Raw genomic sequence first — 13,035 nt, 5'->3', positions numbered from 1 at the left:
GGGTGTCTGTTTTTTGAACTCCTATTTATAGAGCATATTTTAAGAAATACACACAAATACATTTATTTATAAGAAGTCATTCTTGTAAATTACAATCACAAAACACATGTACAATATTTTTGGTAAGGATGGACCGATATAGAATTTCTGTGCTGATGACAATAACAAATAATTAACCCCTTGCTGTAGCTGATATTGAAACAAGTAGCTAATCATTTTATTTTTACAATAATTATACTGCCCAGATGCATAAAGCTATTGCTTAGAAATCAGACCTCCTTCATGAAGCTTTTCAGTTCTTTTCTAGCAAATAACGGCCACAGAGGCAAATTAAAAAAATGAGGCAGAAATCAATTAATGTTGTTTACTAAATGGTTCAAATTATGGCGGATGATACAACAAATTATCATTGAAATAGGCTGCCTCTGATTGGATGTGTACAGATCTTTTGGAGGGGGCTGTGTAAACTAACCTCTCCTTTAAGCAGCCAGCTAAAATACAAATTTCAAGAGCACCATTCACTATTGTACAAAATAAAAATAATAAAACACTAATAGCTACTTACATCAGAACTGCAAATAGAAATCTGAGAATCATCAGCATTTCCTGAATGGCTATAAAGGTTACTTAATTTTGTTATAATTTAAAACTGAATAAATATATATTTAATTCCCTTAAAACCTTCTTATAGTGATGCAGATTTGTTGTGACAATAGGCATTACTGCTTCACACATTTTATGCGTAACACTGGGAGTGAGAATAGTCATCTGTACATGTGGATGTTTTGTAATTGGCTGTTTAGCTGAATGGTTAAGTTATTCGCTCTTCTTGTGAGAGATCAGGATACAAGCTGATGAGTTTATCATGGAAACTCACATCATGATAACAATAAAAATAACGTTTATCATGCTGCCCTAGTTTAAATGATTGAAAAAAATTACCCTATAAAGGCAAGTTCAAATTCAGTCACTTTCACATCCTTTAACATGCAAGAAACAAGGCTTGCTTGATTGACAGAAACACTGGACATTCACATAGGTGGGACTTTCTACTGACAAATTTCAGAGTGGAATCTGATTGGAAGTGATGGGAGCCATCCCACCCAAGCTGATACCAGTCTATTAAGTTTCAAAGTTAAAATTTCCTGCCACAAGACGACTAATGGCTTGTAATTATCATATCAAATTCCAGTATAGGGCCGTTGACAGTAAATCAATTTTATCATTTACTAACAAGTAATATATTGGCTACCAATATAAGGTCCACCCAAAATGTCCAGAAACACAGCCCTGGCTGAGATAACTAACCTCCCCTAAGATGATATTCACTAGGAATTCCAGGATTTTCAACATAGATGGATTTCCTCTCTGTTCCCCAAACACTAGGGGTGCTACTTGCTGAGGTAGCAGCTGGAACACCTGTAGACACACCTGGAGACAGCCCAATAGACAGATGTGACAACAAAAACTGCCACTCACAATGAAACAATCAAATAATTTCAAATAGACTTCAGTATCTGACCTTAACAGTCTGATAACACAGTAGTCCGTTTCTTACTGCTTCGTCTTTCATAACGACAGGCAGTAACTCTGTGACTTTACTCAACAGGGACGTGCAAGCTTGTCTTAAAACTTCTCGCCCAGTCGTGCTGTCCTCCAGGAACACACAGACTGTTAAAAGAGACATAAACAAATTCTCCTGAATTTGTTCAGAGCTGTCAAGGAGCGCACACTTCAATACCAGTATACAAAATAACTAACGCTCACCTATCTGGAGGTCCTTTAATGACAGCACCTGCAAATAAAGAGCTACTGCATCATAATTCTATCATATATACACAACTCCATCTGCAAAATGACACTTGAATACATCTTTCCTCACCTGCTCCTGGAACAGCAATCCGTGAAGACATTGTTGGACCTCTCCAGAAACCAGAGGTGATCAAACTGAGCCAAGTGCTGCAGCATCTGTAAAAGAAACCAACCAAATTATGTAACTGTCAGTCAAGAAAGGGGCTATACAGCCAAGATATACAAACTCTGGATCAGTATTTTGCCTCTTTTCTGCTCCTCATTCAACTCTAGCAGTATACTATTAGCTAATGGCACACAAGAACAGTGAGGTGCAGATGGACTACAAGACTGGGGCTGGGAAACACTGATGTAATATGGAAAGGACAGTACAGCGTTCTACTGTCATTGGTACAGACTACAGCATACAAACTCATTATCCCAGCAGCATTATCCCACCTGCATTTTATTCATGAGCTAAAGGTCTTGAGCTGAATCAGGGGTCTGAATAGTGCCACTACATAGGAGAAAAAGTTCCAACAGGAATTTAAATCATCCCAAAGGAATCCTACACATCTTCTGGAACCCAGACATTCCTATTGGACACTTAAATAGAAAATCCTATAGGATTCCTGTAGGTATGTAGTCTGTCCTGCTTGGCAATTGCACAATCCCAAATGGTCACAGACTTTTTAAGTGAGGCTTCTACATCCAAATCCAGCATTATATACCGATCAGCCACAACAATAAAACCACCTCCTTGTTTCTACACTCTATTTTATCAGATCCACTTACAATATTTGCAATTATAGACTATAGTTCATCTGTTTCTCTGCATACTTTGTTAGCCCCCTTTTACCCTCTTATCTTCAATGGTCAGGACCCCCACAGGACCACCACAGATTCTGTGGTGATTCTCAGCACTGCAGTGACACTGGCATGGTGGTGGTGTGTTAGTGTGTGTTGCGCTGGTACAAGTGGATCAGACATAGCAGTGCTGCTAGAGTTTAGAATTAGAGTGTCCACTCACTGTCCACTCTATTAGACACACCTACCTTGTTGATTCACCTTGTAGATGTAATGTCAAAGACAGCAGCTCATCTGTTGCTGCACAGTGCGTATTGGTCATCATCTAGTGCTTCATCAGTTGTCACAGGAAACTGACGGCTGGATATTTTTGGTTGGTGGACTATTCTCAGCCCAGCAGTGACACTGAGGGGTTTAAAAGCTCCAGCAGCACTGCTGTGTCTGATCCACTCATACCAGCACAACTAACACGCCACCACCACGTCAGGGTCACTGCAGTGCTGAGAATGATCCACCACCCAAATAACACCTGCCCTGTGGTGGTCCTGACCATTGAAGAACAGGGGAAAAAAGGGGCTAACAAAGTATACAGAGAAACAGATGGACTACAGTCTGTAAATTGTAGAACTACAAAGTGCACCTATATAGTAAGTGGACCTGATAAAATGGACACAGTGTAGAAACAAGGAGGTGGTTTTAATGTTTTGGCTGATCGGTTTATGTCCAATAGGGTGGCATTTGGAAGGTGTCCACAAGCCAAACACGTCCAGGAAGAAAACAGACAGCTTGCCTGGTCTATTTTCCGACAGGATGAAGATGTGCTGACCGCCTCCAGCTGTAGAGCCAGTAGGAGCTGGACTAAGTGGCGATGATGCTGATGCTGTAAAGACTGCATGACAGCAGCTGGGATTTTCCTCAGCATTTGACAGGCTTCTTCCAAAGAGCGCTCCTTACTTCTCCTCACCGTGGTCCTGTCAGAAAAACGGGCACAACATCATATACTTTACATGTGACCAAATAACAGTTATAGCTGAGAAACTAAAACACTCTTCAGTGTCCATGTGCGGTGACCAACCTAGCACTGTCTGTTAGCTTCTTTATGAAAACAGCCAGCGTGTCTTTGACAGCCGGCGCTACACTGTCCTCTGAAATGAACGAAGCAAGAAGTGCTTCAAACTGACTCTCGGCCGAACGTGTAGAAACCATAGTGGCAAGTTTTATCACCACTTTATCACATACAGGACTCCACGTTAACACCTCCTTCACCCTGCAGTAGTAATACAGCACAGTATGTATGTTCACTGTCGCTAGCGCCCCTTACCGTTCTGGAGGTCCTCGCCTATTTGAGCTGACAGTTCATTGTTAGCAAGCAGGCTAAAAAGTCACATTCTGTAAGGTTAGCATTATTCTGTATGGATAAGTGACACTGGAATAGCATATAGCCTAATGTTTAGTCCTTTTTTCAGCAGCCAAATAAAGCGTTAATTTAATGTTAGCTTGCGAGCTAACATACTGCTCTAGGTTAGACAGCTAACGTTGCCTAGGTAACTGAGCTAGATAGCTAACTAGCTAACATTAGCTAGTATAATATGTATCTTTTGTACACAATCCTTGCCGCACTTTTCTCCTTCTTAGTACTAAAATGGATGAAAAGACGTAACTACTGTATGGACGTGAAACGACTGGATGGAAAAACAGTTCTTATAACCGGTGAGTGAGTCATTTCCCCCTGCTAACGTTTAACGTTTGTTAGCTGCAGCTAGCTGGTTAGCTACGTTCCTGGCAACGCAGAAATGTTTCAGGTTCTTCATGTTGTCTCCTTTTATTGTCCCCACATCAGACTGATTTCTGAATATTTCACTCCTCGAGATGTAAACAGTCATTCAGAGTGGTTTGGTGTGAAGTGTTTCATTGTATGCAAACTTACAGACTCTTCACAGCGGTGGTGATGGGAACCAGGCGTCATAATGTTTACAACACAAATATAACCATTTCACATACTATCCAAAAGCACCACTGAACCTTCATCTGTCTTCTGAGTTTTTATATGTAACGTTGATGATGGTAAAATAGTAAAATCTGGAAAAAAAGTTTTCTTTGGAGACTATTTTGTCTTACAACACAAGCATGTACCCCTCTGACATGACTGGATTGGAATAAATGGATTAAATGACATTTTAAGCCAGAAGTTGTTTCACACAACCTTCATAAAACAGTGTGTCAGACATCAGGCAGCTTACATCTAACAGTTTCATGTTATAACTTTATGTAAGAGAGCTTTCAGAGGCATTAAACTCTTTAGATGTCTGGTTCCTATACCAGCGCTGTGAACAATTATGGCTTGGCAAGTTTCTCTAGAACAGAGCATTTCACATCAAACCACTTTGATTGACTTTGTTTACATCTCAACCACTTAATTGTGTAGAATTTTTGAAAAATTGGTGGAGTTCCCTTTTAAGTGAAAAAAGTGAACCTTTTCACCATTTACTCATTAATTTGTGGATTTTTGGACCTGGTTATCTATCTAGTTTTTTTTATTAAGACATGCTGTGGCACAGGCTTACAAAGTTTCTAACCGCACATTGGTTCCCATTTGTTGGTTGGGTTGTTGCAGGGGTGCTCCATCATTCCTCTGGGTATTAATCATGCAGAGTTCAGTTCCAACCCTGATCTAACACCTAATCAAAGTGGCCAAGAACATGTTAACTTAGGGTGGCTTTGGAGGGTTTAGATCTCAGAGAGTAGTGTTGGGCAGGCCTGGGTTGAATATCACCCTGCATTATTATGACTCTACAGAAGGAGGCCAGCAGGCTTGTCTGTCATATAGGGATGCCCTGTATTGACTTTTTCCTTCATGTCTCTCAGGTGGAAACTCTGGCATTGGCAAAGAGACGGCCGTGGCTTTGGCTTTGCGAGGAGCCAGAGTCATCATCGCTTGTAGGGACGAGGACCGAGCAAGAAAGGCTGTGAGGGAGATCAAGGCAAGGAGCCACAACATGAACGTCCTGTACATGGAAGTGGACCTTGCCAACATGAAATCCATACGAGAATTCAGCAAAACCTTCCTACAGAAAGAGAAGAGGCTGGATATTCTCATCAATAATGCAGGTAAGTGTGATGGACAGCTCACAAAGCCTTCAGCTGTAATTGCAGAGACTTGCTTCTAGGGCTACACAATATGTTGTGTTCATTGTTACTGCAATATTGGCTTTTGCAGTACTGATGTCGCAGAAGGCTACATGTAAATGAGCTTCTAACCATTAACGAAATGTTTTGTTGTTACGTAATAATTTGCGCAAGACAGTAATTGTCATCGTCTCTGTAATAAATCAAATACCATTCGCCTTTGAGAAGTAATAAATAATAAATAACGTTTGACATGTAAAGTTAAATTTCTCTGTGAAGAATCCACCACATACAGTGATAATGGCAGAGGTTGCATGTCATGTTCTGTTCTGTTCTGTTCCTGAACTGTCCAGGCGTTCCCAGTGTCCTGGACTGGACCGACGACAATTTCTCCATGTGTTTTGGGGTGAACCACCTGGGACATTTCCTCCTCACCAACCTGCTGCTGCCGCGGCTGAAGGAGAGCTCCCCCAGTCGAGTGATCGCGCTTACCTGTTCCAACTACAAGTACCAAAGATTGGACTTCCAGGACCTGAACTACAACCTGTTCCCTTTCTTCACCTACTGCCGCAGCAAACTCGCCAACATTTACTTCACGCAGGAGCTCGCACGCATGATGGAGGGAAAGGGAGTGACAGCATATGCGGTGCATCCTGGTGAGATTTTTTTTAAACCAGATTGTAGCCCTTTTCATATGTGGTCCTACCTCATATGTATAACCATCATATGTGTAATACAAGGCCATGTGATCATAATCATAAAAAAGTCTTTTTTCTATTGCATTTTACTGCACAAATGCCTTTCGCTACCAGGTCAGGAGTGGCTTTTACTTAAAAAAAAAGTGTGTTCATGGAATAAGCAATGAGGCTTATAACATGAACTAGACAAAGCGTCTACTGAAGCACAGCAGCCATACATCTGTCTCATGCTTTCTGTGTAATAAGTAATTTAAAAAAAACTTTAAAAAGTCATCCTTTGCAGCTGCCACTGTGATTAGGGCTATCAAAAGTACTTGATTACATTTTTCTTTCTTGATGAATCAGCAATGATTAGTTTGCAGTTTGAAATAATCGTATTGCTCTCTTGTAGAAAGAAACATCCTGATGGACACTCATTTATATGCTATTTTTTACCGGGCTTTTTTGTAAGGCCTTCTTAGTTCTTTTTTCCTTGTATTTTGCAGTCTGTGAAAGTTTACTGTAATTTTATGGTTTGATTACTCAATAATTGTCAAACTAGTCTGTAGATTACTGGAGTATTAATAAAATCAGCAGCACAGCCCAACTGTGATTTTCAGCCAAAGGTGCCACCAGGAGCACTTTTTCAAATGACAGACAGTAATCAGTGTGCCAGTGTTGGCTCTTACCTCTCCTCTGATCTGTCCAGGTTATGTCCAGAGCAACTGGACCTGCCACTACTCGTTCCTGTTCCAGCTGCTGATGAAGGTCATCATGTTCATGTTCTTTGTGTCATGTGAAGCGGGGGCGCAGACAGTCGTCCACTGCGCAGTAGCAGACGAGGTCATCGCTAACAACGGAGGCTACTTCTGTGACTGCAAACCAGCCAAGTTACAAGCTTTCGCTAAGGACGCTGGTGTGGCCAAAAAGCTGTGGGAGGCTAGCGAGAGACTAGTTAAACTCGCCTGAGAGCTGGCTGCTTATTTGTGACTGTTTTTATGTTATTTATGGATGATGTGATGTTTCTTTTTGACACTGGTTTTCTTTTTAATTTCCATTGATTTATTTTTTAAGTGTTCAGCTACTGCTGTAATGATCCGGATGAGAAGATCCAGGCTTATTTTGGTGTCTCTTGCTGGAATAAATAGTCCATTTTATGAGACAGTATTTAAAGTCAAAGTGAACTGGAAATCTTAGTAACTTTCTCTTCTGTCGCATGATGTCTTTCTGAGTAAAACACAGTATCGGGGGGTCTCTGAGCTAGCTGGGAGTTTTGCCTTATGATAGTCTAGGGGTGGAGGGAAGCGGAGGTGAAACACAATATTGTTGGTTAATATTATTTTTCCCCACCTGCTGGTGCACAGTGATGTAATCAAAAACCAGAATACGTTTTCCAGGTGCGTGAAAAGTCACCATGTTAAAAATATACTGAAAAATAGATAATATTAATATGACCAGGGACCCAAACAAACAATGTTAAAAAAAAAGGTACATTTTTTTGTCAGTTTGACTTTAAAGGCTTGTTTTGCTGATTACATAACATTAATACATCTTGGCTGGAGAAACAAACTACACTGAAAGAAAGATTTGCCTGATCCTTCAGTATTTAAATCTTCATTTTTATTTAGAACACTTGAACACATTTCCTTAAGTCAGGTAACACATAGAGCAGGTTCGAGAACAGAGCAACAATAATAGTAAGAATAATCAGAGAAATTAAATAGATTAATATCTTATACAGAAACCCAAAACTGACAAGAGGGCTACTGTGAAGACTTCAACTTCAGAGAAACTACCCAGTGAGGTGAAACGGAAGAACAGCTGGGGGGGGGGATCAGGAATAGAGTGAAAACAATACGGTACTAAAAACAAAGTTGAGCTCTGTGTTGTCAGTGCAGGAAATATTACTAGTGTAATTCACATCTTTCTGAAGCGTGCTCGTGTTTAACTTATTATGTGGTGTGCGGTAACTTATACGGTTTATGGTACATTTACACTTGAGGTGGGATCACGTCCCGACGCATTCAGATCAAGTGTCTCAGAGTCGCCACAAACGAATAAAGAGCAAGTCCATACTCTTTAGGCAGACGTGTGTTAAACAGCACTGGCAAAAGCACAACCACTAATTACTTCACTGTCTATTGATGGGAATAATTCTATTACTCCAGCTGAATGCGGATGGAATATTCAGCGATTCGTGCACTCCTGTTGTAACTCTACTGTAATACTACAGCATTTGTGATGTAGAAAAGTCTCAAGACGTGTTCGCATCCTCTTCCTTCATAAATGTCAGCAACCCTGCATTGACAACAACGAGCTTGAATACAAAAGCATGCCATTGAAATATCACCACCAATTTTCATAATCTTTATCTCCACAACGTCATTATAGCTTTCATTTAAATAATCTGCATCTTTATCATCTTGAGACAAAAATAGTTTATGCACTTACAAAGCTTGGAAAATAGATAAGAGAAATAGGTTTAGTTAACCAGCATTCAATAGAAAATGAAAATGACCAAAAAAAGAAAAAAAGAAGTTTTAACACCAAACTTTTGTGTTTGAGTGACTCATGCAAAGAAATTCCGGCTAAAATGCTAGTAAACTGCCGCTTTAATACTGTGTGTCCTGTTTAATAGTAATAATGTGCATCCTCACTTTTTTACATGATTATTTTCAATGCTAAACACACAAAGAAGAACATTAGTACATTTTTACATGCTGTTTTTGTTTTATTTTTTTGTCTTTTTTTTGTTTTGTTTTTTTTTGGATTTTGTCATTACATGTTCAGGGAGTTGGAGTGACGGGGGTGTTTTCAGCACACAAACATATGTAACAGTCTCATATCACTTTCCGTCAAGACGAGACAAGATGAAGCATCCGGAGTTGGACACGAGGGGATCCACAACAAAGAATCAACTCTGAAAGTACACCCAAGTCAAAAGCACAACACTAGAGCAAAAACAGATACCCAGGTGGTTTTTGCCTTGTGGGGTCGCTCCAGTTGACAGATGGATTGTTTGTAAGCTTTTACGAATCATTTCAGCTTTGTAAAAGGGGCTTTGGGACATGTAAACGTCTACCAGAGCTGTAATGTCAATCAAAATCTATCAAAATCTATTCAACTAAAGCCTGATACCTTCACTACGCTTTAGAAGAGTTCAAGAGTAAAATGAGCTTGTGAGTGTAAAGAAAAAAAAAAAGTACAATAGACATGAAGTTGTCAAAGAAGAAGAATGTCAAAAAAAAGTGAGATAAAATACTTAAATAAATAAATAAATAAATATGACCTGAGGACACAAACAATGAATGAGCCTCTGAAATGGCCTTGTTTGCCCCCCCTGGATCATACCAGCCAAGGTCAAACGGTTATTCTGTTCACCTGACCATTAGGCTTCTCTCAGACTTGAGTCCCTCACGCTTGCTGGCAGCTCCAAAGCCGACCAAACACCAGCTGTTCTGAGTGCGATATGTTGTGTTACATGTCCATCTTCTTAAGTACACTTCATAAACGAAACTTTCCAATTGTCCTCGCATTACAAAAAGCTTCTCAACGCCGCCGACGCTACTAAAAAACCTCCCCTGACTCTGTGCTCATTTATCAAAAAACAAGATACCTTACAGGCAGCCTAACCACAGGGTATACCTCCATGTCCAGGGTAGCAATATGCTTTCAAGTACAAACGATCTCCTTCAAAGAACCTTAAAACCTAAAAACAAACACAATGTATATATCTATATATGTGTCTCCTCTGAAAACAAAATATCGAAAAGTAGTACTGATAATATCAAACAACTTATAAATGATATTAAAACACAAAAACACTTCGCCGCCTGCAATTCTGTCAAATTAGCCCTACTTAGATCTTCAGTCAGCCTCGGCCACCTCAGAGATGTGTGCTACATGCTTCCTCCTTATTTAAGTTGTAGCCTTGCATTAGCCTTTTGCATCATCACATTGAAGAACAGTATTAGCCTCCTTCAAAAGTTATATGAGGAACCCACTAATAGGTGCTGTCTGGACGTGCATGTCCTCTCCACAAGCAGGAACCGCTCCCGCTAGAATATGTAGCACCTTTAGCAGGATTATGGCTTATAGTTAAGAGCTGGGCTGATAAGCTACAGATGTATACAGAAACTGTCCTTTCCAGGCTCAGCTGACGTGTTCAATTATACGGCATAATACTGATATCACAATCACGATGCTGCTGAGATCAGGCTAAAATAAGCAACGATATGTGACCACAACAGATGGATTTTATTCTGTTTGTGCCCTACAAAAAAAATCCCAGCAGAACGGCTGATTTGGAAAACATCTTAGTATCTGCACTCTCTTTTCACGTTGAGTGAAAGAAGGAAAAAAAAAGGGCACAAATGAAGACTGGAAGACCCCAAACATATCGCTGTCTTTAAAATCACTCCGTCCCCTACACACACGCACACAGACGAACCTGGACCGTCACTTCTGGACTGTGAGCTTTAAATCGTCAATCACATGGAGAAGCCTATGCAAAAAAACACTGTGCTTCAACTACCTCCCCTCCTTCGTTACTATAGAAACAGCCACTGTGAATACACCGAGTGTCATGCTATCTGGCAAAAAAAAAAAGTTTGAGCAAAAAAAAAAAGAAAGACTTATATCGGAAAATCACTGGCATCCAGAATTATGAATTGTACAAATGACACGAAATTGCTTTTGTGTTGTAATAATTATAGTAATAATAATAATAAACGACATTAATAACAATATATTAATCATAATATTAAAAATGTACACGCTTTACGTGTGAAACATGGACGGTGAGAGAGAAAGCATGACGTGTCACTGACAGAACACAAAGGGCCTTTGCCATCCATTCCAGTCAGGACCACCAGACTCCACTCAGCATTCACTCATAGCAGGGTGTGGCAACACAGGTGGGAGGTGTGGGGGGGGACACGGGAGTGGGCGGGGTGGACACTGCACAGAGACGTGATTGACAAGTGAGGGGCGGAGCCCAGTGTGGTAGGGTCAGGCACTGCAGACTCAAAGCCACATGACACTGGACTTCCTCTCCTTCCTCCCTCGCTCTCTCTCTCTCTCTTTCTTCCTCTCTCTCTCTCTCTCGTTCTCTGGCTGGGCGCTCTTCTCAGATGTGGCTACAATGAGCTGTCCCTGCAAACAAACAACACAGACATCATCTATGACATTTATCTTATACTTTTAGAAGTTAATTCAACCTTTGGATCATATCGTGCAAAATCACTGGGGCTCAATGTGACCCAATCACATGTCTACAGCTCTTAACCCCTTAAACATCTCACTTATTATTATTCAGTGACTAAAACTGATTTCACTCACTTCTATCTAATGTGAGGGACTCAGAGCCACATGTTAGCTGACTTGCGACTTGACTCGGACTCGCCCTTAACTGGCTCGTGACTTGAGTTAAGATTTGTAACAGTTTAACTTGAAAAAATGTGAAAAAATGCGAAAAAATGCTAACAAAGCAGACTAAATTAGGAGCGTCAACCATAACACTGTAAATGACTAAAACATTTCAATTCCAGCCTTATGTACACGATTTGCCTGTGAGTTCTGCTACAATCATGCAGTCATTACTGCAATACCACTCTCATTTAGCTGGCAGCCGCATCAAGTGTGATATGGGTTCAAGTAAAAAGCTTTTCATAATAGAAAAACCTTCAGTCTGATGGACAGAATGAAGTAATATGCACAATTCATGTGGTGTTTACAGGAAAGAGGCAAAATAACAAACATCTGGACAGCAAGTATGTTAACTAGTTCAACAGCTAATTTAGCAGAGGTTTTCATAAGTTACAGGTCACATTCCTTTAAAACGTACTTAAACTTTTGCTCTAGCTAGCATACTTGTTATATAAACAACAGACAAATCAACCCTTTCAAGCCTTTTCTCTGTGAACACTGCAATTACTGTGTGTAACGCTTCAGTTTTGTCCTTTAGACTTAAGGTTTTTCTATAATGAAAGGCTTTTTATTTGAAGGGTTAACTTCTGTACAATGCAATGCAACTGAGACTCATACCAGAGACTCGACATGGACTCGTATGAAGTGACTCTGTAAATACTATGATTCTAATATGTAAGGTATGTATTTATGAGAGTGAGGATTGAAAGTCTGGACCCAGAGACAGATCCTTAGAGTGTAAGGGGTTAATTTCCTGAATGTGGTTTATGTTTAGACCAATCTTAGTTCCTGTGGTGTGGAAAAATATTCAAGCACTCCAAGACAACAACAACAAAAAACTGTTCCCTAAAACTGAACGCTTTACTAGGACATCTGCTCACATACTTCAACAATAAGGTCAAACGTTTCTTGCATTAACAAAAGAAAAACATGCTCATATCAAAAACAAATAATCTGGGACAAACATGTGAGTCTGCACTGTTATTAGAAACTAGAGGTCGGCAATATGGCAAGAATTTAATAAAACAATATTTTATACAAATGTTTATATCTTGCATAATTTAGGTTTAATAAATGAGACCAGACAAAAAAGAACTATGAATGCATCATTGTGTAAAGTGTAGGCTGTTGCCAATATCTGACATAATTCATATTTCAACATATTTGCTTATGCTGATACATAAAGTGCAGAAACTGGGACTAAAAT

At 39.9% G+C, this 13,035-nt stretch overlaps 3 protein-coding genes across 17 annotated transcripts in view; 1 reads left to right on the top strand and 2 right to left on the bottom strand.

Annotated features, from left to right (window-relative positions):
- si:ch211-225b11.4 (thyroid adenoma-associated protein homolog) overlaps nt 1-3,871 on the bottom strand; it is a 32,086-nt gene extending 28,215 nt beyond the window's left edge. Inside the window, exons 1-7 of the mRNA XM_036599090.1 lie at nt 3,674-3,871; nt 3,389-3,569; nt 1,883-1,968; nt 1,839-1,848; nt 1,768-1,795; nt 1,523-1,671; nt 1,309-1,431 (exon numbers count right to left, since the gene is read on the bottom strand). Coding sequence (XP_036454983.1) covers nt 1,309-1,431; nt 1,523-1,671; nt 1,768-1,795; nt 1,839-1,848; nt 1,883-1,968; nt 3,389-3,569; nt 3,674-3,804 — 708 coding nt within the window. The 5' untranslated portion in view covers nt 3,805-3,871. The remainder of the gene's footprint in view (nt 1-1,308; nt 1,432-1,522; nt 1,672-1,767; nt 1,796-1,838; nt 1,849-1,882; nt 1,969-3,388; nt 3,570-3,673) is intronic.
- A 58-nt stretch (nt 3,872-3,929) lies between these two features.
- On the top strand, nt 3,930-7,571 carry si:dkey-174n20.1 (uncharacterized protein LOC796174 homolog). The gene is made up of 4 exons (XM_036598073.1): nt 3,930-4,308; nt 5,464-5,706; nt 6,078-6,380; nt 7,111-7,571. Exons 1-4 carry the CDS (start codon nt 4,188-4,190, stop codon nt 7,368-7,370), a joined length of 927 nt encoding a protein of 308 aa, XP_036453966.1. The 5' UTR covers nt 3,930-4,187; the 3' UTR covers nt 7,371-7,571.
- Nucleotides 7,572-8,004: 433 nt separating this feature from the next.
- Nucleotides 8,005-13,035, bottom strand: part of camk2b1 (calcium/calmodulin-dependent protein kinase (CaM kinase) II beta 1) — a 107,955-nt gene continuing 102,924 nt past the window's right edge. For all 15 annotated transcript variants that reach the window (XM_036598052.1, XM_036598071.1, XM_036598055.1 and 12 more), the window contains one exon: nt 8,005-11,555. The gene's annotated coding sequence lies outside the window, so the exon portion shown is untranslated. The remainder of the gene's footprint in view (nt 11,556-13,035) is intronic.

This window comes from Colossoma macropomum, unplaced genomic scaffold, assembly GCF_904425465.1.
Source record: "Colossoma macropomum unplaced genomic scaffold, Colossoma_macropomum, whole genome shotgun sequence".
Lineage (NCBI taxonomy): Eukaryota > Metazoa > Chordata > Actinopteri > Characiformes > Serrasalmidae > Colossoma > Colossoma macropomum.
This window is presented reverse-complemented; position numbering and strand designations above follow the sequence as displayed.

Coding starts and splice junctions, on each gene's coding strand:
- si:dkey-174n20.1 (XM_036598073.1), top strand. CDS start 4,188: ATGTATCTTTTGTACACAATCCTTGCCGCACTTTTCTCCTTCTTAGTA. Junction 4,309..5,463: donor AAAAACAGTTCTTATAACCG/GTGAGTGAGTCA, acceptor CATGTCTCTCAG/GTGGAAACTCTGGCATTGGC. Junction 6,381..7,110: donor AGCATATGCGGTGCATCCTG/GTGAGATTTTTT, acceptor TGATCTGTCCAG/GTTATGTCCAGAGCAACTGG.